Source organism: Coffea arabica, chromosome 11c (assembly GCF_036785885.1).
Source record: "Coffea arabica cultivar ET-39 chromosome 11c, Coffea Arabica ET-39 HiFi, whole genome shotgun sequence".
Taxonomy (NCBI): Eukaryota; Viridiplantae; Streptophyta; class Magnoliopsida; order Gentianales; family Rubiaceae; genus Coffea; species Coffea arabica.
The window spans coordinates 43,879,828-43,906,582 of NC_092330.1; the positions used below are offsets into that span (position 1 = coordinate 43,879,828).

The window sequence follows — 26,755 nt, forward strand, 5'->3', positions numbered from 1 at the left end:
TGCACTACTGCTGTCTTGATCACTTACTTATTACTCCCCCGTCCCGTTTTATTAGTCTTGGTTTTTTTTTCACACAGATTAAGAAAGTGTAATTAATTTGATTGGAAACATAAATTTAGATCAATAATTTTCTAAAATACCCTTATGCTAATCACGAAGAGTGCCAATTAATATCAGTTACAGCTAATGGGTTAGTATGGGAAAAACTCAATGTATTCAATGTAGTGGGTTAGTATTCAATAACAATGTATTAATAACAAGATATTTAATAAGGGTATTTTAGATAATTTGAAAGATTACTACATTTCTTAGTGAAGAAGTGGACTACAATTTAGGACAGACGAAAAAGGAAAACAAGACTATTAAAATGGGACGGAGGGAGTACTATATATATATATATATATATATATATATATATATATGACGAGAGTTGATGGTTTTGTTCTCCACGTATGAATGACTAGCCAGAAAATAATCTGGTGCCTATAATATTGAAAATTTATTTCTTTTCTGTAATCTCGGGTTTACACATAAAAGGATGGTGTGCGGTCATCACTAGCACAAATGATGTGTAAAATTACAAGTGCTAAAAACGTGCAAGTATTAATCAGACCGGAGAAAGAGCGGTGATGCATCGCGGCACGAAAGGGCAAATGCAACCGGGGATTCCATATTAATTAAAGTAAATAGAGCTGTAGGTTTAGACGTGGCATCATTTCTTTCATCCCCGACAAAAAGGGCCTTTCCTCCGCGTGTTAGTATAGTATCTATAAAAGGACCAGAAACACTCCTACTACTATTAAGTGCACCAACCTGATTCTCAAAAACTTTCCTTTCAGGTACGACGCTGAGACATTTTTTGAGCTCTACATAAAATATTGGTCGATAGGCATCACAATCTGAACTAATTTACGTGTTATGAACCTTTAACCTCCCAACCTCTCGCCAGGACAGTTGAAGAGGCTGCTGTTGAAGAGGCGATTCAGGTACTTACAGCACGATAAATTTGCGTAAATTTTGCTTCCACTTGGTGGCAGTAGTTCAGAATGAGTTTTATCGTTTGTATTGAGCTTTCTCTTTCTGACTTCTCCGATAAGCTGAAATAGTATAGTTTTCGGGAGGTGCCGCATGCCGTAGGAATACACTAAAAGAAGAGATAAAAGAAAAGGGCTTTATTTTTTACTACGCTGTCATTAATCTTTTTGGTTTCTCGTTTTAGCGTGCATGACTAATAATACTCGCCCTCCACGCTAACATCATGACATGCTTTCCATTTAGCAGTGTTCTTTCATAGGAATATTTTAGTCATGAACACGTTCATATTTTAGTCATGAACACGTGTGAAAGATCGTCAGTATTAATATTACTCATATTTTAGACGGACTATTATTTAAAATAATTATTATAACACTTTTTTTTTTTTTAGTTAGATGTGATATATATACAATAAAAAAATAACTAAAATTATAAAAAAAATGAATTAAAAAATATATTTACGATACAAATAAAATATTATTTAAAAAAAATTGCTATTCAAACCCACTCTCTCCATTCCTTAAGCAAGTTAATCCTCTTGAAATATATATATATATATTTTTTTTAAAGTTCACATTTGTGTTGGTTCATATTTGTGAACGGTCTGAAATCAGACTAACAACAAAGCCTAGCTCGATCTCAACCTTACTGGACTGCTGAGATAGGCCGGGCCTGCAGGCCGCCTCTCCCTCCAGGCAACAGCAGGAGAACCCTAAGAACACATGCATGAATACCACTCCTAACATACATTTGACGATCAAATGAGTGGCCCAAAAATTTCAAATTAGAGAATCACAGCACTCAAAGTAGCAGTAGGAAGCAGGAAGTGAGAGGCCCGAACCGAAAGTAAGGTCCACTGTGAAACGGTGAAACTGAATGTCGCCGGGGTCAGGACACTTTCTTGTTGTGTACTTGAAGGGCCCGATTTTGTCGAAGGAAGACATCCAACGGTGTGGAATGAAAACTGAAATGGTTAAAGCTTTTAGGTGGTGGCAGGATAGGGGAAGGGGGTCCCATATTCTCAGCTTTTAACTGTAAAAAACATATCAAATCAATCAATCAAGGTGTCAATCAAATGGTCCTACTTGCTTTGCTTATTATGCCCATCCTCCCTCCCTCCCTCCAATACTTTGCTTCAGCCCTCTTTTTTATCTCCCTTCCCAACGGCGTACGGTGTCCTACTCGCTAGATTGTAGACAGGTCTCTCTCTCTCTCTTTGTTTCAGAATTGGTAATTCCACTTTGACTTTCCCAGTCCAAGAAAAAGCAAAACAACAATTACAAATAAACCCAATAGAATAGACGCGCAATCTTCTTTAACAAATTTAACTTAACGCTGATTAAGAATTTACTACTTAGAATGTTTGACTTGATGCCTATTTGAAACATATTTTTGCAATAATACGTAATACTTTTTAGAATGCAATAAAAATAATTAAAAAATTTTATGATATTAACCCAAAAAAAAAACTTTTAAAACAATTATACCTGTTTAGTTTACACCCCGCGCTACCGCCCCAAACCGACGGCGGTTAATTGCAACGGTCTTGGCTCTTCATAATACTGAAAATACTTAGTGGTCCTTCATTTTACCAAACAGTGCTGTGATGGAAACTGCAACGTCAAGGAAATGGAAAGCAGAAAGGGAATAAAGAAATCCAAGCATGACTGGTCTGGCAATTTGGTCGGGTTTTTGTCAAATAATAAATAATAATAATGGGGAAGGATTCTTTTCTCTCATGATTTCTATCGATAATAATAATAATAATGAATTTCTATGGATTAAGTGTTTTTCAACATGTAAATTATACTATAATATTTAAAATTTTTTACTTTGAGGTGCTTTTGAAATTTAAAATTCATTGAAATGTTTTTACAGATTTGTTGAATCTTTCACTACCATCAACCATACGCCAACCCTATCCCTCCTTCCTCTTCCACCGCTAATCCCACTCCTCCTTGAGAGGAGGGGAGGGGGAGAAAAGAGGAAGAGGGGGAGGGGTGGTGGTAGAAGTGGAGGAGAGAGAAGGGGAAGAATGGTGGTGATAGTGGATGGAAGGAGAAAACGATGGTAAGATTTGTTTTATGTATACATATACACATAAACATACGTATGTAGAGAGAGAGGATTGTGTTTGGAGTGTTTTTAGGATTTTTTTGAGCGTGTTATTGTAGCAATGAATTTGAAAAATATCTCGATCCAAATGGATACTAAACAGATGTCAATCAATTATTTATAACCATTATTTTGAAATATTTTAAAATAATTGTCATATTAGAAAAGTCAAAGAATCTTTTAATCTCTCTTTTCAATATAATTCTTCTTTGTAATCATATGTACGTTACTATTTAAATTTAAGATTTGAATTTATGAAAGTAAAATTAAAAAGAGAAGGATAAACATTACAATCAAATCATTATTATTAAAAAATTAAATTTTTTAAACATGATTAAATAAGTGGGACGAACGAAATATAAAAAATAAAATATACAGCACGGAACAACATGCAGATTCGCAAAAGGTCTCGGTTATAATTACTAGTAAATCAAAGCTCCGCCGGACTACAAGATAATGGATTTCCAGATGACTCATCCCACCAAAAAAAATAAAAAAATAAAAAAGGGTCAATAACTCAATGAATAATGTCGGCCACCTTAAAATGGTATTAAAAACTATAACTCTCTGTATGAAAATATTCAATCCTTCTCCAGGGAGGAGCGGGCAAGAAACCTATAGCCTTTGTTGCTTTAAAGACAGCACCACAGTTGGTGAGACCGCTTTCATCTTCTTCTTTTGGTCGGGGCTAATCTTTCTGTGTTTCGGTTTAACAGTTATCAATACCTATAATTTTGTAAAAAGAAAAAAAAATTATGCGTTATCATACATATTAGTACAATTCAGTTACTATATATAACTTTCGTAGTTTGTAGAAGAATACTCAGAGGTGGAAGCCTTAGAAGCCCTCTTCAGTCTAGTGTTAACAAGTATCGATCCAACCGTGTAAAATTGCGTTAGGTGATTAGTTCATTGATCTTAACGTTTCCGGTAAAAAAAAAAAAGAAAAAAAAAAAGAAGATTAGTTCATTGCCATTGCTACAATGCTTTTCAGAGTATATACCATGTAGTGTATTATCAATATTAGATCAAGTTTTTAGTTTCTTAATTAGAGGATCTCCGTTCTCTACAAACAATGGTAGAGTCAACAAAACCTAAAGTTAGATGAGCAACCGTCAATTATTGAACAATATAAGGGTTTGATTGAAAACCAACTATATTGGTGATAGCTGGAGTTGGCCAAGGGTTTAAAACAGCTATTTTAGCGGCATCGGCAACTACAAAATATGAAAACGTCTAATTTCTTATATAATATGCAATGTATTGTAGTATTAATTTATAGTTAGTATAAAATAACTAGTTTTAAGATTTCTGATATGGCCAATAAATTTATCAAACTACCTAATATATAGTCTAGTGAAATTCTCGTTTATGCTTGTCGTTGAAAAGCAAAATTAGAATTTGCATTTTCACTCATTTTATTTGTTAGTTGATTAACTAATCTTAGTGTTTTATAAAAGTATATGCATAATTAGTGAAGTATTAAATTGCAATGCATATAATACCCAAATAAGTTACACGGTTACAAATCACCCAAGAGTGAGTTGATAAATCAACCAAATAAAAAATGATAATAGTACAAGATACTCCAAATTTAGTAAAGAACAGCGCATTCTAAGAAATATTTTGTAATCCAGAAAAATTCTAAGTGTAATTTTATTTTATTTTTTTGTTCTTCTTTCCCCATAGTTAGCTATTATCTCTCTTAAACACGTTCAATATAATTGACTATCCTTTCCATATTACTCTCAGTCTAATATGGTATTATTTGACTTTTTATACATGTATTATCTTCTTTCATATTTATTTTTTTATTTTGGATTTTGCTTCACTTGTTTGTTGTTATACATGGGGTTTTAATTAATTCAAAATTTAGTAGATACCCCGTGCTATTTTGTTTGAGGGGTTGGAATGTACAATTCTTATAGTTTGAGGGGGTGCAAACTATTAAACTATAATCAGGCTAAAATATAATTGAGAATAGTTATAAGGCATAAAAGATTTAAAATTTTGAGGATTCGCAATTGCCCACCTATCATATGTACGTAACTCTACCCTGTCTCCTACAAATGTCTTAGTCCATACTTTTGAAGTCTGCCCCTTTAGAACACCGAGGTTTCATATCGTAATGGAATGAGATAGCAGTCGTTATCTTTTATTTTAGCCGCGTTACATAACTCTTTCTAAGATACCATCAACATCAAGTGCCATTCCTTTTAGTCTTTTTTTCTTTTAGACAACACCTGTTATATAATCTAATTTATCATATATTAGAGGGGAAGGAGTGAACCTAAGGAGGTCCAGGGATAATTCGGAGGGATTGAATTACCACCGAATCAAACGGATGCACTGTACATTCACTTGAATTTTTTTGGAGGCGACAACTGTTTTATAACATAATCTATCATATACTAGGAGAAGTGAGTAGACTTAAAAGAGATCCAAGAATAATTCAAATGGAGTGAATCACGATCGAATCAGACGGGTGCACTATATATATGTCTGAATTTCTTGAATCCAGACCACGTTAAATGTGACATTTGGTGGGAGGTAAGAGTTCAAACCGCGTCAATCCTTAATGGCAGCCTTTGGGCCGGTGGTTGCCATTCCTTTAGTCGAGATGCATTAAAACAAGCATTCTCTCAAAATGCTACTGAGTGATGGGAAATAGAGGAAAGCAAGTTGAACAGCTTACCACCAACCGGTCGAATGTAATTATGCAAGCTAATCATGGGAAAACTTTAGAACAATTAAAAAAAAATCATAGGAAATCTTTTTTCCCATTTTAGACTCTCTTTCGCGCCTTTCCTGAAAAACTATTGGTCCATGGATAATTTGGATTAAATGATTAGTGGGGGAAAAGGTTGGACGACTCATTTTATTAATGGTCCACTTTTGCCAATGCTAAAATAATACGTTGTTCTCTAGCCATGTCTCCTAAAGTCACGAGGAATCAATCCTTTGTTTGTTTCTGTCCCATCTTTTACTTTTCAAAATCATATAATCAAACCAAATTAAATTATGCCAGTTAACTCGCATCACCTCCACAACTTGTTCTTCAGCCTGTGTTGCATACCGGCAAATATGCGATGGACCTAGTTCCCCTTCATTTTGGTCTCCGTATGCAGATCAGCTGCCTCTGAATATATATATATATATATATATATATATTCTTTTGAGAGATTGGGGGGAATCTCTTACAGGCATACAGGATAATGATATATATATTTTTTTAAGAAAAGTTTATATTTAGCTGTTAATTATATTCATTCTTTTTGGCAATAGTCTGTGTGATTTAAATGTCACCACTGAGAGTTATTACTTGTTCATCTTGGACATGCACAATTTTATCTGAGTAAGACTTGATTTCTCTATCACACCATTGGCCCGTTTTTATGCCTAGATGTTGTGAAGGAAAAGAAAACAGATTTTGTTTTTATTGATGGTTGTTGGGAAAAATTTTTTGGTCCTATTTATTATAGTACTTTTTTAATTAATGTGATGCATGCGAGGGAAAAAATAAAAGTAGTTGAGAAACAAATTTTGTGTATAAAACAAAAATAAGGAAATATCGCATGTTGTTCATCATGAAAATGTGAAATAAGATTCCAGTTTAAGGGGAATATCATGATAAACAACAGTAGCGCTCCTTGAAGTTTGTTGTAATTGCTAGATTTTGGGGGAAAAAACTTTTCAAAATATTTTCTTGACGCATTTTTATCTTACATATATTATATTATTACAAAATATTTTTTAACGAATTATCAAAAATTACCATCCAAATAGGCTCTAAGTTTCTTGTATAATAGTACTAGTATTTATTTTCTTATCGACATGCGTAGGAAGCTTCAGTTTCCGTTGTTTAAACCACAAGAAGATTGAATGGAAACGGTTTTTTTTTTTTTTTTTTACTTTTGCTAATTTCACCTACACGAATTTTTCAAAGAAAGAAGCCCGGCATGGAGCTTAATGCATATGCACTAAAGCTTCGCCGTTTCAAGAAATTCATTTTCTAGATATAGAACTATCCTTTTACAAAATGCGCGTCATTGCTTTGCCATAAGAGGCATTCGTTGTTGACTTCGTGTGGACTGACTCCTTGCGTCCAAAACTTTTTTATCTGTTCCTTTTTTTTTAATTATTTACACTCTGAGAAAACTTAAAGCACTTCATCCCTTCTTTAAAAAAGAGATTTTTTAGGAGTATTTAAAATAATTAATGTACCATTTTTGGTAATATGTTACATATGAGATAAAAAGATAATTAAAAAGATAAAATAGTATGTTAAAAAATGTGTTTATTATGTAAGTCAATAATTTTTATACAAATAATACCTAAATAATATTTTACTGATCATTTTATTCCATTAAGTTAACCACTCAACGTTTGCTATGATAATCGAAACAAACAAAAACCAAAAAAAAAAAACACACACACACACAAAACAAGAAGAAGAAAGAATATGAATTTACTATTCTTGGGACATGAAGAATTTTTTCTTAATACTTGATACTTGTGATTATTTGTGGATTGAAATTATCTTAATTATCATTCTTGGGGACTTATGCTGACAAAGATACACATATAACAACCATTTATTTATAAATGTGTTTTTAAGATAAAAAATAATTAGAAATACGTTTTTTTTGCCTAGACAAAACGAAAAGTATTTTACGTATTTCATCCTACACTCTAGCATGCGGGAAAAAAATAGAAAAGAGGAAAAGAATAGTAGAAGACAAAGGGGGGCCTCGCCCGAATTGAACGTCACCATTCACAACTTGAAGCTCAGCTTCGGCATCTCCTTCCGCTTCTGGTTTGTTCGCCAAAAACATTTACACGCACACACACACGCACGCACCAACAGCAGCAACATTCCCACTCCATCCACCTATGTCTGCTACTTCCAATCCCATTATTCCGAACTCCATCACTTCATCCAATCAAACTCCCTCAATTGTAATCTCTTGAGACCAAGTTAATACTGCTTCTAATACTGCTAATACATGTACTAACACATGAATTGAGTTTTCCCCCCCTTTTTTTTGTTCATTTTAAGAGGTTATACACTAAGAGAGAAATCTGTCTCTCTAGCTCACTTGTAGTGTAACTGTACAAGATTATACTTGACTTGTTATTCTTGAGCTGGGTTTTAACTGCAATTGTTGATTTTTCTAAAAAAAATAATTTCAAAAGACTCTTTATATTACACTCCAACTTGGTAGTTATGGATGAGATGTACGACCTCCACTCTAGCGGTCATGACTATGCAGACAAGGCCTTGATCTCACCCGAGAACTTGATGATGGCTGCCGATTATAGTTACCAAAGCTTTATATCTCCATTGAACGATCATCACCGGAGTCATATATATGGATCAGATGATCATGTAGCTGCAGCAGCAGCAGCTGCGAGTCGGTTTCAGTGTTCGGCGAGTATTTCGGAAGCTGCTTCGATCACTCCTGAAGATATCCAAAGAGGCAGCAGCAGATGCGGTTTTGGTGGTGAAGATGATATTCATGCTGCTGAGGATGCTTGCAGCGTAATCAAGGCCAAAATTGCTTCCCATCCTTCTTATCCAAAACTTCTTGATGCTTATATCGATTGCCAGAAGGTTTTTCTTCTTCAGTGCTGCACTTCTTAAGTGCTAGTAGTTTTCATTTTGACTTTGCTCTCCATTTAATGTTCCGAGCTTCCTAAGATATTTAACTATGATTATGTAGTATCAAACAAGTACTATGTTCTAGTACTAAAAATGAGGGACGGGTCATTTCTTTGGGAGGCTTGACCTAAATCGCTGAACTTTATTTGATGGTGTTACTTTATTGGGCTTTTTGGCCAAGGAAGAATAGGAAAACTACTTGGTTACCTCAATGAAAAGATGTATAACATCTACAGACTTGTCAGTTCTTGATTGTGAATCCATTTGTTCCTTGTGATTCTTGAAGCATACTAGAATGATGGTCGTCTTATGTTCTGGGGTTTGTTTTTCGTTTTTTAATTACTATGGCTGCTTCAGGATTGACTAATGCTGAACTACGTGTGATATGATTATTTGTGTGTTGGACGGACTTTTGTAGGTGGGAGCTCCGCCGGAAATAGCGGGTTTCTTGGATGAGATCAGGCAAGAAAACGGGGGCTTTTGTAAAGGGAACGCTATTTCCACGTGCTTGGGAGCCGATCCTGAGCTCGACGAGTTCATGGTCGGTCTGTTTGTCTCTTTATCGCCTTTATGGTTTATATACTCTAGACACTCGGGCACCTGGATCATCTTCTTCTTCTCCCATTCTTGTACTCTCAATTTAAGTTTGACTTCATATTCGACTACTTATACTGCTGTTTATTTGTCTGACTTTCACTGTGGATATTTGTGTAGACGTGGCTTGAATCCTTGACTTTGGTACTGTGGTTTATTTATGTAGGAAACCTACTATGACATACTGGTGAAATACAAATCTGATCTTTCGAGACCTTTCAATGAAGCTACTACCTTCCTGAACAAGATTGAAATGCAGCTTGGCAACCTTTGTAAAGGTATGTATATATTCTGATCTCAGTTTCTCCCTTTTCACACTCTCCCCTCTGTCTTTCTTCTTCTCATGATTGTTCGTATATCCCAGCCTGTTTACTTTTGTATCTTGTAGCAAACCTTGAGCAAAGATGATGTGAGTAGCATTCAGTTTTTCTGGAATTCTTTGAATTCCTGAATTTCGTCAGTTTAGCAATTCTGGTTAGAAAGACTTATATCTTAGTCTTCTTGCTTCTTGCCTTCATTAACAAATCTAGTACATGTATTCTGGTTGATGCAAAATAGTGAGAACATATGATCAGAATTGGGATCTGGAGCAATTGCCAGGACCAGGAATAGCTTTGAAAGAATGAATTAACCCTCCATAATTGATTAAGAACTGTTTCTCCTCTTTGTTTTGTTTTGTTGGTTTTTGCCAAGTACGAAATTTTGGATCTTTTGTGCATTTCTTGGCCTTCTATTTTATGAGTGATATATTTATTTTTGTGGATGGCTTGTTAAGCTATCTTGATTATCTGGTCTTTTGTTTGTTGAATTGTCAGAACCTTAATAGCAAATGGTGTTTTGGTTCATTAGATTTCTTTTTCATCCATGCTTTTTTTGTGTTAGAGATGGTTCAAGCATGGAAACAAGCTTGTTAAGAGGAGATTTTGATTTTGACCCTTCGGAATTTCGGATGACATGATAGAGAATAATTTTTCCAATGGTCGTCCAACCAAACCCCACTCCTCCTGCTCTTTCAGAAAAGCAATAAATAATTTCTGTGAAAATCTTTGATGATTAAAAATAAATTTAAAAATGATAAAGTTATATCATTTATTTAGGTATAATGTATAGAGCAATTGTATTTTTATGTAATGGACTAACTTTTGTAGTTAGGAAGAAGTGTTCTGTGAAATAAATATACTTCAGCTAGTTTACATTTCCATTAAGGTTTGAGTGGTTTCCTTCCAATTTTGGAATCCCAAATTGCTCGTAGGAATACAAATATTTACCTTTTTGTTTCAGCAACCTCCTCTTCATGCATGTTAAGTGATGTAAAGTGAAAGTGGGTTGCTAAACACTACTTTGGAATTCTCATCACCTCTATGTGATTACTTCTTAATCTAAGCCAATAACTTCACATAATGCCAGCTTCTCGTCGTGGCATAGAAATTACATAAGATATACATACGTAATCTTCGCCATGAGATTTGACATTGAACCGCATAATTTGGCCTAAACCGAATTGAATCAGTGAGAAGAGCCCGCCCCCACCCCCTGCCCCAGCAAACAAAAAAAAAAAACAAAAAACAAAGAATCAGTCACAATTAACTTGACTGTGGAAATAATTAGCTTACTTGTTCCAATACTACAGCCTACTCAATCTCCTATCTCTACTTTTATTGTTTTTCAGTTTTTCCTTCCTAAACATCATGTGGTTCGTTCATTAGTTGAGGAATATTTATGATCATCAGTCCCTTGGTCCGAGTATCTAATTGAATCATATGATTACTCTTTACATGTTACTATTTTCAAGTTAAGATTGAATAAGCTTTTTCTCCTGCATGCCCTCCCAACCAAGTGAAAGTGTCTTAATGAGTTGTCTTAACTACTGTTTCTTTCCCAGAATGGAAAGATTTTCTTGTGGTGGGAATTGAGTGAGCATCTGAACGTTCTTTCTCTTTCTCTTCAATCCATGAAGTCATGCGAAATTTCTAAAATATATTTTTTTCTATGAAAAAGTGTATGCATATATATATTTGGAACTGGACTATAGTTGCTGCTTCTTTTTAGAAATTGATGAATCCCATGGTGACTTGGGAGTGCTGTAATGCTTTCCTAAAAAATATTATTAGTTACCCAGAGATGGATCCTTATGCACAACCTTTCTTCCGTTATTTCCCCAAGTAGGACTATTGATACTTGTGGTCTGTAATGATGTCAGGTTACTTTGCAGAGTGTCAAGTTCCAATAATAGAAATGTTTTGGCTGAGCATGTATTGAAGATAAGAATCAAACGTGGGAACTGTCAAATAAAGTCAAATAGGTGTGTTGTTAAGCCAAGTATTGTTTGAGACCAAGTTCTTTGAATTCGCAATAATTGTTTGGAGAAAGGTTATATGGTCTGTGAGACACACAGCCCATTTGATCCTCATTCGCATTTCAAGGTAGTAGTGGTCGCATTAGCAGTTGTGCGTGCATTCAGTTTCCCAAGCTTGCCTGACAGCATAGCTTGTATGGGCCTTTGTATGAAGAGATTTTCTGCCTCTGCCTCTCTCGCGTCTAAGTATTTGTTAGCGCAATCGTCGCACATTCATTGCGGTGGTTCCTGAGCTCTCTTTTGGCAGAAGTGTTTGCTAATTGGACCAATTAATCAGCAGACATGTCGTGTAGGCTCAACCTGTGTTGAAGTAATTAATCTGGTAAAAATCTCACCCTCGACTAATACAAAAACCTAGGTATCAGGTGTAAAGCTAGAGCTAGGGCTTTTTTCTTTTCCATCTTTAGGCAAAAGCAAGTGGATGTCATGGCATGTATTTGTTATGCCTTTGGAACCACCATTGACGTGAATTCTGATGATTAAAGTAGTGATGTCCAAGTAGAAAAGCTGCAGTTTAAGGTATGGGTTTATTGATGGATGCTAACAAGTATTCTTTTTAGTTTTTGGAAGTACAAAATAACTTTTCGGTGATGCTGAATCATTTGTGGCTGGCCTGGTCTGTGCTCTTTGTTTCCTTGGCTGATGCTCCAGTTGTTAAATGTTACTTAGTATTTTTACCTGCTAATATTGAGATGCTAAGGACTAAGGAGGCGTCAGCGTTGTGTTATATATGTTGGCACATCCTCACGTGCTTAGATTGTTTAAATTTCAGATATGCCTACCGTCCCTGATGCTATTTCAAGGCGTCCTTTATCACTTTCTGCCCAGTTAATGATGTCCAAAATTCTTCTTTTTTCCCCTCTCTCGTGTCTCTTATTATTCTTTCTTTTTTTTTTTTTTTTTTTTTTGCGTTTTATGGTTTGATAATTAACATGGATATAGGAAGGAAGTTGTTGTCAGTGCAGTTGGTTGTACTAGGTTAAATGCACCACCCAAAAAAAAAAAAACCTTTGGAGTGGGAACCAGGAATTAATGAGAAATTTGGTCGCTAATGCATTGGCAAGCCCGTAGCTGTATTCTTCTTCTGTTTACCTTTTCCTAGATTTTTCTTTGGAATGAGTACTTGGGATATTTCTCATATAATTTTGTGTGTCGTGTCTTTAAATATTAAAAAAAAAAAAAAGATATTCTGAGGGGATAATTGCTGCGTAAGAAAGCTCTTGACCAAGTTTCTCATTTATTTTTTAAGGGTCACTTTGGAATCTACCTGCACCTGCAGGAAACCTTTTCTCTGTATACGAACGCTTGTTCTGGTTCCTTGCGTAGACTTGCGGTTACAGGTGTGAGATGTGTTAATAAGACCAAGGTTAAGCTCTTCTCTTCTTCAACCAAAAAATGACTCTCGCTTCGTTTAAAATATCTACGACGAGGCTGGTCATGCGTCCCAATTATACGGTCATTGGCATTTAGGGCACCGCGGACGGCTGGTTGTTGGTGCCTATCATCGTTCAGGTAATAAGAACAAGGTTAAATTGCAGCTGGTGGATCGGTGGTGCTTCGCTCGAGTGAATGATAAAATGATATGAGGTCTGTGGGGCTTGGATCATGGATGATGATGATATGAGGTCTGTGGGGCTGTGGCCCTTCACCTTTGTGGGGTAAGGAAAGGCTTTAATGGAAAGCCCCGGATAGGGCGGGTGGTCGAGGTTCACATGGACTCCCGTAGTTCGCGCTGCGAACCAGCTTTCGAAGCCTTCTAAGACGCATAAAAAACACGCACACACGCACTTGGCAGTGCGCACTGAGAGTGAGAGGGAGAGGGAGGGGGATGTGGACTGCGGACTACGGAGTGGAGGTGGTGCTTCCTTCCTTCTCTTCTTTCTTTCTCTCTCTTTTTCTACCTGTGGCTACCTGTGGCTGGCGATATATGCATGCAGGGTTGGGTAGTGGGGGTCAAATCTAGGGGAGGGCCGCAGGGACAATTGTCCAGTCAGTCCTACTCATGGGTCTCCGTGCCTTCTTCATTAACAGCTGCTCTCTTTTAGATATTGTGGAACTTTGATGATCTCAATTAATTTGCTTCTAGGCCTGCCTTGCTTGTGGATCCCTCAACGAATATTTTTTCTCTGGGGATTCGAAGATATTTTTATTAATTTCTCAAAATTTTTTTTTACACTTCCTTCATTCTGCTTTTTGAGTTGTTATTATTTTTCTTTCTTAAAGAAAATAATCAATTTTCTTTCTAAAAAATGTTGTGTTATTACTTTGTGTGGAAAGTGAATTTCCTTTGTATTGCTCGAGTGGGATGCTATTACCCAAAATAAGCATTTTTTTAATTGAAGTTTTTTAATTGAATATTAGGGTTTTGTGACTCTACAACTGCTCAAAACCCTTTAATCAAGGTGTGGAGGATTGTATTTAAACTAAGTATTGATACTACTAGTGTTGTCTAGATTGAGAATTTGTGCTACATATATGAAGTTTGATCATCTTGAAAAGTTCAAGCATGGGGAGTTATTAGCTTATTAATTTTTTAATGCATGGCGTATTTGCTAAAACTTCCCTTTTTCTTTTTTTATGGCATTGCCTAAATTTTCTGAGGTTAATGCATGGTTGTTCATTGTGTTCTTTCCGGTTACTTCTTCTTGGTCTGAGATTAATTGCTCATTCTGGGGTCATTTCCCATTTAATCAACTACTAATAAATGTTAAATAGTACGGCTCTTGAGGAGAACGTCATAGACATTTTACATGAACCCAAGCAAACTTTTCTACTTTTCGTATGCAAGAATGGGAAAAAAAATAAGAATGAGAAGAGACAACTGCATGGTTAAGCTTTTAATCTATTATAGGTTTCTTTTAAGTAATGGTATATGGAGAGTGTTTAGATAGTAGATTATTTGGGATAATATTTTGAAAAAAAAAATATTATAATGTGATATATTTGAGATAAAAAGGTGGTTAAAAAAAAAAATGCTGATGTTGGGAGTAAACAAAATTTGAAGAATAATCTAATATCTAAGTAAACAATCTTCGACTAGAGTGAGACAAAGGGAAGGAGCCAGTAGTGATTGAGTGGGAAAGAAATACAACAATTTGTTTTGGACGAGTGATGGGTCTTGTTGAATTTGCTAGGAATAATAATAAGGTCACAGTGCCCCCATACAATGCGTGATGGTTCCTTTCCGTGGAGGGCTTGGCTATAGATTCACTGAGATGCTCGAATAATTATCCATGCTTTGATGGTCGTAATGTCTTGTCAAGCTCTGCAAAAACTGACTTGGATACGACTCCACAACTGAAGCCAGAAAAGAAAAAGGAAAGAGAGGAGGAAAAACCAATGAAGATGCAGCTCTTGGGCTTCATTCAAGTGTGACTGGAGCAGTACCATGATCATTATTGCTTTCGATCTAAAACAATAGTCAAGAAATTTTCAGGCCACCGATAAAACAACTCTAAATTCTTCCTTCCTTTAGGGTGGTCAAAGTTATTTGATGTGGTAAGCAGCGCGACAGGAGAAACGTATGGTTTTATAATTAGAAGCATAACTGATGGTCCGAGGATTGATTCTTTAACTACATTGAAATCACTTTATATCATCATCAAACCGATGTCATGATAGCAAAATGGCCAACCAAAACTGTGTGTATATATGTTTGATTAGTTTGAATTGGAGTTGAGCAATTTGGATCTCACGGTTGCATTTTATGTACTTGCAAATGACGGTATGCGGGCAGATGATGGTGCAGTATCATCAGACGATGAACTAAGTGGTGTGGAGACAGATGTGCAAGATTCCCAAACAAAAGCTGAAGACCGAGAACTCAAGGAAACGCTATTGCGTAAATATGGAAATCACATAAGCAGCTTAAAATTGGAATTCTCAAAGAAGAAAAAGAAAGGAAAGCTTCCCAAGGAGGCCAGGCAGATCTTGCTTGAATGGTGGAATGTTCACTACAAATGGCCGTACCCAACTGTGAGTATTGCCCGTCTCTTTTGGACTAGCTTGTTAAATTACTGTATCCTGTTTTCGATTTCTTTATTTTATTTTATTTTTGACTGGGCTGGAGTATTATTATTATTATTATTTTTCACCATCTTGAGCGTCTAGGAAGCTGATAAAATTTCGCTGGCTGAATCAACCGGACTTGATCAGAAGCAGATTAACAATTGGTTCATTAACCAGAGGAAGCGGCATTGGAAACCCTCCGAGAATATGCAGTTAGCTGTTATGGATAGTCTGTCTGGACAATTTTTTGCTGATGACTAGGGTTTTTCTTTTGTAATACATTTTCACATTTATGCTTATTTTCTGGGAAATGCTTTGTTCATGTATATTCATGTGGATGAACTAATTGATGAAAGGACACTCTAGTTCTTTTCCAAATAAAACTCTCTCATTTCTCTCCTCATTAAACTCTCACACTCTCACTGTTTCCAAAAGAACTAAAATGAGAATCTAGTTTTTTTTTCTTCATTTTGAGTTAGTATTCATTGAACAGATGATCCTTGTAATTTAACTGAGAGTTTGTTTTAAGGCACGTTCATAAATATAGGTTTGTGTAGGTAGTGAAAGTTTGTATTAATACACTTTTGTAAATATTAAGTTTGGAAAAAAAATATCATATAACGTACGCTCTTTAAGTAACCCCCTTTTTTCAGTCTTCAAATGACTTTTAATTCGTTTCAGAAAAAATTTGTGTATATGGGTGCATATCATATTGGGATTGATTTTTATGCACTATCAGTATAGAGATGTTTTTACACGAGCAAATGTAAATGAATGCCACAATATTTATCGTTTAAATTTTAAATTTATTTTTTGTTCATGTGTCATAAATTTATAATTGATAGGTTAAACAAAAATCTTTATACTGATAGTGTATATAACATTATTCGCCTAATATATTTTAATAACTATCCTTCCAAGTTCCAACTGTCGTTAGTTCATGATTTAATGTATGCGCTCTACTTTCCTAATTTTATGCTTAATAAAATAAGTAAATTTGATATACATTAATAGTGTAAATATTATCATTGTTAAATTAATAATATTTGTGTAAAAATCTAATTTTAAAATTTATATTTTATATAATTATCATTTATTTAACGTTAACACTATCAGTATAGAAAAAATTAGTCTTAATAAAATACATAAAGGTGTATATCAAAATGAGAAGCGCGGGTTAAAAGGGGTGGAAATTCAGAGTGGGATCTGGGCCGCGGACTCTTGCGATCAGGCGTTGTGGATTGAGAACATTGGTTCTACAGATTTGGGCCACTAGTTGCGGCGCGGAACACAAAGGATAGTGCTCAACAGGAAAGAACATGGTACTGAAGTTGGCCCTTTGTGGCCCAGTAACAGGGCCTTCTTTACCGGACACCCGGATGAAGAGAAACAGGCAGTGTAGCAAGAGCACATGGATAATGCGATAATGTCAGCAGCATCGCTCCACCGGACTCTTCCCGCGCTACCAGGGCAGCACTCCCGACCAGTTTTCCGGTCCAAAACCCGTCTGGTCCGATGCTCTAACGAGCGCCAGGTGCTTTTTGATCGCATTGCTCCTGTCTATGACAACGTAAGCCCCCCAAACTACCTCCTCCACGGTAAAATTACTCGTTACATTTCTGCATATTTGTGGTCAAATGGGTTCCTTTGTTTTGATTTTTGTGCATGTATATTTTGTAGCTGAATGACTTGTTGACTGTTGGTCAGCACCGGATATGGAAAAGAATGGCTATTTCTTGGAGTGGGTATGGCCCCAATTTCTTGAATTTTAGTTGTAGCTCTTTTGTGCGCTAGCTATCTGTATAATTGTTAAAAATTGAATTTTTTTGGTTGGTGTTTTCGATGCAGAGCAAAAAAGGGAGATAATGTGTTGGATGTATGTTGTGGAACTGGAGATTTAGCTTTTCTTCTATCCGAGAAAGTTGGACCTACTGGCAAGGTTTGGCATCTATTTCTTTTGGAGCTAAATTTTTGAAGTCGCTAAGGTTCATATGCTTAATCCTAGTGGGAAAAAACCACATGAGGTGAACTTGTTCATGCCCTTTTTTTCTTTTTTGGTCTCCCTTAAACCAAAATTTTCTTGCGTAAGAGGCTTCCATTTGCATCCTTTCTGAGTTGTCTGTTATTTTCCCCCAAACAAAGATGCATTATTAGATGGAAATGTTTTACTATATTTCTAACACTGTGGCCCTTCCCTTTATGATTGATTTATCTCTCAAATACACGTTGCTATTTATCTGTCTTGGTTCGACACTGTCCACGGCATCATAGGTTTCATTATTCTCCTAACTCAAATTTGTCCATCTTTATCAGTTCTGTTTCCCTTTTGGCGTGTTATATTCCATAACACATCATCCTTCATATTTCTTGAGCTTGCAGGTGGTTGGTCTTGATTTCTCAAAGCAGCAGTTATTGATTGCATCTTCCCGACAGCATTCACAATCAAAGACTTGTTACGAAAATATCAAGTGAGCATTGGTAATTGTACTTCCCATATTTAAATCGTAAACTTACAGAAGGAAGGCTTCTATACAAAAAGTTCTTTGAAGTTTTCCTCTTCAACTACTTAGCAAACTACAAAAGACTGGCTGAGTAACGTCGTCACGAAATTTGAGTTTATGTTCAGATTCTACAAGCATATGCTGGATTCTTTTCCATTCAGTGAATTTTTGGTGTTGCGAACAAATAATATGTTTTGTAGCATATCGTAGGTGGATCGAGGGCAACGCAATTGATTTACCATTTCCTGAATCTTCCTTTGATGCTGTTACTATTGGCTATGGACTAGGAAATGTGGTAGATAGGCTTAAAGTATTAGAGGAGGTATGTCGAGTTCTAAAACCAGGGTCCAAAGTATCTGCTCTTGACTTCAACAAGAGCACTAATCCCTTCAGCACCTCCTTTCAGGTACGTCTTGCATGCAAGTACTCAATGTAAAATAAAACCGGGATGGATTGTACCCTTTTCATTCATCCTTCTCCCTCTAAACTTACAGAGTTGATTCTTAGAATGATCAAGAATTTGTATGCTGTAAATGCTGACGTCTCATCTTACAACCTAGTAAAAATTAATCCTGAATCGTAATGCATGAAATCGTACTTTACTTAAATTAGTAAGTCACTAACATCATTCTTCAAACATCATGGATGGTTCTGCTGAGTATTTTATTTGAAGATTTGCAGTGTGTTCTTGAGATCTGACTCAGTTTTTCATCTTGAGAATTGATGCCGTGTCGTTCATGGAAGTGAAGTTGCAGTTTCGTAGATGTATCCATACTCATTGCCACTGATTGTACTTTTCGGTTTCTATATCCTTAGGAATGGATGATTGATTATGTTGTTGTTCCAGCAGCTGATATTTATGGCCTTGCAAATGAGTACAGATACTTGAAAAGGTCAATAAATGAGTTTTTAACAGGTTTGTCATCTGCATATACTGCTTTAGATCTTTTTAATAAAGTCTAGGATAACAATATTGATTTCAACTTAATTCTTGTGGAAGTAGTTGTACTTTTTCTTGTTTTTTGTCAGAAACTTTAGCCTTACAATGAAGTTAGATGATTGCTAGCTAAAATTTTTCGCTTTAGTATCTCGTGATGTCTGTATAATTATTATGCAGGAAAGGAGTTAGAGAGGCTTGCGTTGAATGCAGGCTTTTGTAGTGCAAAACATTTTGAAACTGGTGGAGGACTCATGGGGAACTTGGTAGCTGTACGATATGGATACATTCCCTAATTCCTCTCATCAGTGAGAGGTATATGGCTCTTGATTTTTGCATTTTTTTTAGTTGATGCAGTGGCTCGGAATTTTGGAAAATTTTCCACGTCTAGCTCTGATATGTTTATTTTGAATGGTAAATCGCAAGTGGCTACTGTATTTGTAGCATTTGCTTGTAATTTTACGGATTTTGCGGGTGTCCTTGACAATGATAAAAAGACAGATATAATGTATGTGAAATTAAAAGCCGGACAATGATAAATACTAGCTGCTGCTACGTTCAAATATTCTGTGTTGGACCTGGCCTTCATGCCTATGAAATTATAAAGGGATACAAACAAATGATAGTCTCAGTTGGCCACCGGAGAGGGACTATTGTCCCGCCTTGTGTGTAGGCAAGGGTTTGAAACCTCTTGCCTGCATTTTTTGTTCAGGATTTCTTTGAACCATTTTCGGAGGTGGTTTAATTCCTTTCGAGTTCTCAATAGCTTAGTTGGGATCCATCCCATCCCCCCTAGTATAAGATCATTTGTAAAATGTTGCCCTCGAAAAAAAAAATGATAGTGAACGAAGGAAGATCGAACGAAAATGTAATGACAATTTTGCTAGCAAGCTAGACAATACACACTCAGGAAGTTTGCGACAGTCACAAACACAAACACAAATTTTACAAGAAAAGGCGTATGCTTGATTTATTAAAACTCTAGTATGTACAAAAAGGATAAGATTTCTAAAGTAAAGAATCAAAACCAAAATTCATGATGGTATCTCCTAGCGCGACTCCATATGTGCCCCCTCTATAATGAAATCACTCAATATGCTTGTCTTATTCTTCCTTCTTTTTTTTTTATTTGTTCAAATCTGGGTATGTAGGCATTTACTTGCACTTCATAACAGAAGCTCACCTCCAATTGCATTGAAAACTTGAACGGAGGAAATAGTGTATATTCGTCTCCAGTGACAGCAACTTCAGTGGCCCAGAGATGGATGCAATGATGATGCTATATAGCTTATTCGACGAGTCCACGGGTTTCAAACGCTTTTCGGATGTCACCTGGGGTAGAACGAACTGTGGGACAAGCTGGCATTCGAAGCAGAATCACCATGTCTGAAGGGGTGATGTGGGTTCTCAAATGTGTCATTGAGTTCCATAGTACTCTCATCTATAAAAGGTGGGTTCGTGGGTGTAGGGAGCTGTTCATCCTTCTTAGCCAGTATCCGCAATGCAGTGGACATGGATGGTCGCAATGATGGGATTTCCTGGGTACAGAGAAGTCCTATATGAACCACTCTCAGTACCTCAGCTCTAACATTCATGTTGAGATAATTTTGCAACATTAGGTTAGGGTCAAACAACTCCTCCACCTTCCCTTGCAGGAAATGCTTCCAGGCCTGTCTCATTCAAAACATTGGAGTAAGAAAAACAAGGTGAAAACATTTACGTTAGGAGACATACAAGGAGAAGGAAGATAACAGGCAGAAAACAGAATTAGGTAAAACAAACAGTGGTTTGGACTTACAATGGTGACCAAGCTGTCAGAGTACTCTGTAGTTTTACTCCTATTATTCTGCCTTCCAGAGACAATCTCCAATAAGAGTACACCAAAGCTGTAAACATCTGCCTTGTCTGTCAGCTGGCCATGAGCTAGGTATTCTGGGGCCATATATCCCCTGTGAAATTGTAAAAATCATATCTCAGCAAATGATGGCTACTGACTTGGTTATGGGCAAATGGTAAGATCATTTAAAACTCTTAAGCCATAATCTGTCATGTAGTAACTTCTGTTTTCGATACTTACAATGTCCCTGCAATGGCAGTACTTATGTGGCTCTTATCTTCTTGGAAAGACCTTGCCAAACCAAAATCAGCGATTTTGGAACGAAGCCTTGAATCCAGCAGAATATTACTTGCTTTTATATCTCTATGAATAATTCGACACTTTGTGTTTTCGTGCAGGTAGACTAATCCCTCTGCCGTCCCTATAATTATCTCAAATCTCTTCTCCCAGTTAAGTGCTTTACCTTTATTTGCATCTGTGACATCAGTTAAATAATGTAGTTTGTCATTTAACTCCAGAACAACATTAATGTAATATGGACCAAATGCTCTGTTACGATCAACAATGTCTTGTCTTAAGAAGCTCTTGAAGTTAAATTTACTGTCTAATCCCTTGATATATAATCTATACTTACCAAAAATAAAGCGGTCAAGACTCTTATTTGGAAGGAATTCATATACAAGAAGGCTTTCAGGTCCTGAACAGCTGCATCCCAACAACCTGACCAAATTCTTGTGCTCAACGCTACTAATAATGTTAACTTCATTGTAGAAATCTGCTGCTCTGTGTTTGTTATTGAAGAAAAGCCTCTTAACAGCAATCTCTCTTCCATCTGGTAAAACTCCCTGTACAAATGATGAAACTTAGGCATAAACCCGAAATAATACAAATGGTGTTTGATTAGATGTTGTATGCATTTGTGGTTGAAGAGAGAATTGTGCTTTAGTCATTTACCTTGTAGACGGTTCCAAATCCACCTTGCCCCAGCTTATTGGCTTCATCAAATGAACCAGTGGCTTTCTCAAGAGTGGAGTATTTGAAGTTCAAGCTGCTATCATGAAGAGTTTTCACCAATTTCTCCGCATCATTTGAGCCTTAAAAGAGTTGCAAGAGATTTCAAGCACAATCAACTTACAGTCAGAGTGAGTGCATATTTTGTATCGAGTTACATCACTTCTGTTGCTATTCTAAACATTATCACATGACCAACTGCTCTACAGTCAATGTAAAATGTTTAGTAGCGAAAAATTACATGTAAATTTGGTTCTCCTATTTCATTAATTGGAAGCAATAACCAGTGGCTTTCAAAACTGGCGCATGCCATATGATGACATATGAAGTTGACCTACCTTTTCGCTTCTTCTGTATTCTTTTGTTCTTCCAGAAATAGGCTCCAATGATTGCTCCCACGGCCAAAACAATTGCAGAACTCACTGCAGCAACAACAATGACTACAACTGTCCCTGCAAATATTGTCATTAAGAAATCAAGATCACCATGAGTAGGAACATCACCCGCTTTTGATTCTAAACGGCATATGCATCCATGCTAAACCCCCCCCCCCCACCCCCTCTCTCCCAAAAAAAGGAGGGAAAACAGAAATGAAAAATGGATAACAAGATAAGGGAACAGAATTATAAGACCCTAAAAGAGCTCATTTTACCTCTTGATCTTCCACTTCCTGGTATTGGATTGAGAAAATTAATGTCCGAGTACCTCATGAAGCATCCTGTGTTGAGTGCCCTGCCCTCAGACCAAGGCAAGCAACCCAATATGGATTTACTAGCATTTTCAAGACATGCTCTGCAAGAGTTAGCATTCAGTGTCTTCCAACAGTCAGCCAAAACATAAGCTGACTCATTTGATGTCCCAGACACCTGCAATGCAGCACGTGCATAACCATTACTGTTTGGTGCACCCGTAGCTGCTTGTAACACAGCCCGTCTAGCCGCTTCCTGGAATGTTGAGCTCTTTCTTGTTCTATTCCCACAAACAGCATGGTCCTGTGGTCCTTTGAACTCCTGAAAGAAGCTGTAGTTCTCTGCTCTCATGAAGCAGCCATCCAGAAAAATCCTGCCCCCATTGAAAGGAAAGCACTGAGGAAGGACAGTACGAGCTTCAGCATAGCACAATACGCAGTCAAGAAGAGAAAGATCACCATAGCACTGGGCTAGCCCATAATTAGTATCAGGTCCTTTGCCTGTAATAGATACTCCAAAACCTTTGCTACGCATTTGGTCGCTAATGTTTTCCATTGTAGCAACAAAATTTGGGACAAAAAGTGTGGTGTTGTGCTCAAGCTGGTGACCGCACATAAATTCGACAGTCTGCGCTCTTGGGGCCCCAACTGATGCATCAGGTAATACCATGATCGCCACAAGTATTAACAGAAGAGATGCAATTGTGGGTCTCTGGAATTCTCTCATCATATTCGCTGGTTGATATGGTTTTGCTAATGAATCTGTTTACGGAAAAGAACTGTTCAGGTACTTCATAAGAAAATTGAACTGAAATCAAGATGTTCGTCCATTGTGGACACTCGAGTTAAAAAGGGCAGCAGAAGCAATCAATGGAGGAACATCCTAACAAGCAGGATGGAACTTTCATTAATTATGCAGTGTTAAAACTCCTCTTGCATAGCTTACTGCACGGTCAAAAACATTCCCACAAACTCGTGACGCTATAATCAGTGATATCCTAAGCTGCCATTCACAATTCTCTCTCTCATTTTTCGGCAGGTAACTCATAGGCCCAGAGAAAATTCCAAGAAGACAACAAACAATAGGTCAACTACGCTCTAGAACAAGTGAGAAAAGGTGTGAAAGCCACAGAGAGCATTTAACTCGATACAATCCATCATAAGCCCTTGAGCTGTTTAACAAAGTCAAAATCATGTTGCTTTTTTTTTTCTCTCTCCGTTTTCACGGAATTAGTCTTTGGTTCACTCTAATCTAGCAATATCTTAAGCATTCACATTTACTCTCAGGCCTAATGTCACCAGACACAGGTTTCCCATCTAAATGTAGTTAAATTTAAAAAAAAAAAAAAAAAAAAAAAACCCAACCCTTGGAAACCGCAATTAATGCAAAATCGCCCATGACTTCTGCTAGTAGTAAAAGTTGTCATGCGGGACCAAGACAACAAATCAGTGATAAGAACCCTTGAAAATGGCTTCTTACACGAAAATAATAGTAGTATAATGGGACCAGCTAAAAATTGATCAATCTTGAAATCCAGAGGTTGTTTGTGGTCGGCACTTAATAGCAAGAGGGCTACACCTCAGCACCAAAACCAACCCATAATTAATTTCAAAAGAAAAGAAAGGTGCGGCCCCACATCATCTCTGATTCATTTGCCAGCAGCAGCCAAGTAGGCAGTAGCCAATGCACGCATGTGACATGAGGCTTAATGTAGGAAACTAGCCAAAATCTGAGCTTTGAGTTCGCAAAAATCCAAATTCTAACCAGCTGCCGCGTTCTACTTCTACACGGCAAAGGTTACTTCAACTTTTCAAAGATGATGATATTTTACAGGCAACGTCTTTTCTTTGTATTATCAACCTTTTCGTCTTTAGGATTTTCTACTCGAGAACATGGGAATCAAAGTTGAATAACATGATAAGATGCACTATGCTGCTAAGTTTATCTACATATTAGCCAAGTTGCCAATTAGGTAAATATTAAAGAACCCCCATGTGGATTAAGAACTGACAAATAAATACAAGAATCTGTTCTTCTAGCACTTGAATCTGTTTTGATAAACAGGAGCTATATAAAACATCACACGCTATTTACAGATCAATGCACTAGTTGTACAAATTAATGCACTGAGAAAGTGTCCCCAACATGGTCTGCGGACCTCTTCAGCATTAATCATAGTCAACCATGGAAACCAGTCTAACAGGCTAATGGCAAAAATTTAGGGGAAAGAAAAAGGGCCCAGTTTTCTGAACCTGTCATCCAGAAAACCATGAAAGAACTAAGAAGTCTTCAATTCATAAAAATTTCTGGTATAAAGATTGCGTTATTGAATATTCCTTATGGAAAAGAGCAGCCAGAATCCATTAGTCTATCAGCAGTAAATATTTTTGTGCAAAATATTTTAGAAATATGAATTACATATATCTACACAGTTGCATAAGAACACAGACCGATCACAGAATATCAGGAGCAGGAACTGAATCCTGAGCTTTTCGACGGAATATTCGGTCAAGTTCATAAGCTCTCTGAAATGATTTACTACATGGAATCCAAGATAAGCTAAAAAGATTTTTAAAAAATTCAAACAATATCATGCAAATTCCAGCAAGAATTGATGGGAAAAAATGGATTAATTCATTATCATAGTCTAACCTGTGTTTCTCTACATGGGCTTGCAGGGAATTGGAGTTCTGGTGAAGGCAGCAAATTCTGGATAGACAGAAAAAGAGAAAATGGGGAGGTGGGTATATGTGTAGCAGAGAGCGCTGAAGTTTGGTGTAAAGATCGCACAAGTCAAAGCGAAGAATCTCTGGGATTGCTTTTGGAATTTTCCGGTGAATAGATTTTCTAATAGAGAGAGAATGACTATCGATCAGACTTCAGAGAATGGATAATGGAGGACTCGAGGGTCGAAACAGTGACTTTGAAAGAAGACGCGGGTTCTTTCTTTATTTTAAGGGATAATTGCAGAAACCTCCCCTGACTTTTATAGTAATGGCATTGACCTCCCCTATTAAATCTGAAATAGCACTGACCTCCCCTATCAAAAGTTGGAGGCAATTTAATAGGCAAAAGTGGATCAATTTACTAAAGTACCCCTGACATGATTTAATTTTACCAAATGAATGTGATAGTACTTTCGTCAAACCCAACAAAACATTTGTTAATAAAAATTACACTAAATTAACTATTTCTACATAGTTTAACTAATTAACTAAATAACTAATAATCTAATTAATTAATAACTAATTATCTAATTAACTATTAACTAATTAACTAATTATCTAATTGTTAATAGTTATTAACTAATCAAACTATTTCTGCATAGTTAAACTAATTAACTATTAACTAATAAACTAATTATCTAATTAATTAATTAACTAATTAACTAATTTCTATTTATCTAATTAACTAAAGCTGTTGTCTGTCCGAAACTAACAAACTATTTGCATGTTAAACTAATTAACTAATTAACTGCTTAACTAATTAACTAAATAATTATCTAATTAATTAAGTAACTAATTAACTAATTTTTGTTTATCTAATTAACTAATTAACTAAAACTGTTGTCTATCCGAAACTAATAAACTATTTGCATGTTAGACTAATTAACTAATTAACTAACTAACTAATTAACAAACTATTTGCATGTTAAACTATATGCAGTACGCATTATCTATTTAAAGTATCGGCTCTTTATGGGTATTTTACTTTCAAACATTTAATTTTTGATAAAAACATCAATATTTGTAAGTGAAATTCAAAAAGTGTTACACTAATATCAATATTAGTACTTTCAAATATTTAATTTATGACCTTATGTCCAACCCTTTTTGTAAGAATATTACTGTAATACTTTTTGAATTTTACATACAAACATTGACGTTTTTATCATAAATTAAATGTTTGAAAGTAAAATACCTATAAAGAGCCGATACTTTAAATAGGTAATGCATACTGCATATAGTTTAACATGCAAATAGTTTGTTAATTAGTTAGTTAGTTAATTA

General features: G+C 36.1%; 3 protein-coding genes and 1 long non-coding RNA gene across 6 annotated transcripts; 3 read left to right on the forward strand and 1 right to left on the reverse strand.

The window, feature by feature from the left end:
- Positions 1–818: 818 nt before the first annotated feature.
- LOC140016411 (uncharacterized) lies at positions 819–3,239 on the forward strand. The gene is made up of 2 exons (XR_011822809.1): positions 819–986; positions 2,914–3,239. It is a non-coding gene; the product is annotated as an uncharacterized lncRNA (long non-coding RNA).
- A 4,568-nt stretch (positions 3,240–7,807) lies between these two features.
- On the forward strand, positions 7,808–16,096 carry LOC140017000 (homeobox protein knotted-1-like 6). Of its 2 annotated transcripts, none has more exons than XM_072071340.1 (5): positions 7,808–8,764; positions 9,231–9,353; positions 9,573–9,684; positions 15,499–15,737; positions 15,918–16,096. In XM_072071340.1, exons 1-5 carry the CDS (start codon positions 8,378–8,380, stop codon positions 16,029–16,031), a joined length of 975 nt encoding a protein of 324 aa, XP_071927441.1. In that variant the 5' UTR covers positions 7,808–8,377; the 3' UTR covers positions 16,032–16,096. The 2 variants fall into 2 exon arrangements, with proteins under 2 accessions (XP_071927441.1, XP_071927440.1); XM_072071339.1 differs by having other exon boundaries at positions 7,819–8,764; positions 15,873–16,096.
- A 1,054-nt stretch (positions 16,097–17,150) lies between these two features.
- LOC140004104 (2-phytyl-1,4-beta-naphthoquinone methyltransferase, chloroplastic-like) lies at positions 17,151–21,521 on the forward strand. 2 transcript variants are annotated; one of them, XM_072070333.1, is made up of 7 exons: positions 17,151–17,340; positions 17,451–17,515; positions 17,619–17,709; positions 18,150–18,238; positions 18,482–18,677; positions 19,088–19,187; positions 19,389–21,521. In XM_072070333.1, the coding sequence occupies exons 1-7, from the start codon at positions 17,182–17,184 to the stop codon at positions 19,502–19,504; spliced, it is 816 nt and encodes a 271-aa protein (XP_071926434.1). In that variant the 5' UTR covers positions 17,151–17,181; the 3' UTR covers positions 19,505–21,521. The 2 variants fall into 2 exon arrangements, with proteins under 2 accessions (XP_071926434.1, XP_071926435.1); XM_072070334.1 differs by having other exon boundaries at positions 17,227–17,368.
- Positions 20,152–25,663, reverse strand: LOC113717631 (cysteine-rich receptor-like protein kinase 2). Its single transcript, XM_027242399.2, has 8 exons — positions 25,398–25,663; positions 22,709–23,506; positions 22,395–22,508; positions 22,000–22,139; positions 21,680–21,890; positions 21,286–21,520; positions 21,007–21,157; positions 20,152–20,878 (listed from the first exon to the last, which is right to left on the reverse strand). Exons 2-8 carry the CDS (start codon positions 23,472–23,474, stop codon positions 20,537–20,539), a joined length of 1,959 nt encoding a protein of 652 aa, XP_027098200.2. The 5' UTR covers positions 23,475–23,506; positions 25,398–25,663; the 3' UTR covers positions 20,152–20,536.
- Positions 25,664–26,755: the final 1,092 nt, after the last annotated feature.

Excerpts from the sequence above, each read along its gene's own strand:
- LOC140017000 (XM_072071339.1), top strand. The coding sequence starts at position 8,378 with ATGGATGAGATGTACGACCTCCACTCTAGCGGTCATGACTATGCAGAC. Across the intron at positions 8,765-9,230 it reads CTTATATCGATTGCCAGAAG|GTGGGAGCTCCGCCGGAAAT; the intron begins GTTTTTCTTCTT and ends GGACTTTTGTAG. Across the intron at positions 9,354-9,572 it reads CTGAGCTCGACGAGTTCATG|GAAACCTACTATGACATACT; the intron begins GTCGGTCTGTTT and ends TTATTTATGTAG.
- LOC140004104 (XM_072070333.1), top strand. The coding sequence starts at position 17,182 with ATGGATAATGCGATAATGTCAGCAGCATCGCTCCACCGGACTCTTCCC. Across the intron at positions 17,341-17,450 it reads TTGCTCCTGTCTATGACAAC|CTGAATGACTTGTTGACTGT; the intron begins GTAAGCCCCCCA and ends TATATTTTGTAG. Across the intron at positions 17,710-18,149 it reads AAGTTGGACCTACTGGCAAG|GTGGTTGGTCTTGATTTCTC; the intron begins GTTTGGCATCTA and ends TTGAGCTTGCAG.
- LOC113717631 (XM_027242399.2), bottom strand. The coding sequence starts at position 23,474 with ATGATGAGAGAATTCCAGAGACCCACAATTGCATCTCTTCTGTTAATA. Across the intron at positions 22,509-22,708 it reads AGGAAGTGGAAGATCAAGAG|GGACAGTTGTAGTCATTGTT; the intron begins GTAAAATGAGCT and ends CAATATTTGCAG. Across the intron at positions 21,891-21,999 it reads GATTTGGAACCGTCTACAAG|GGAGTTTTACCAGATGGAAG; the intron begins GTAAATGACTAA and ends TCATTTGTACAG.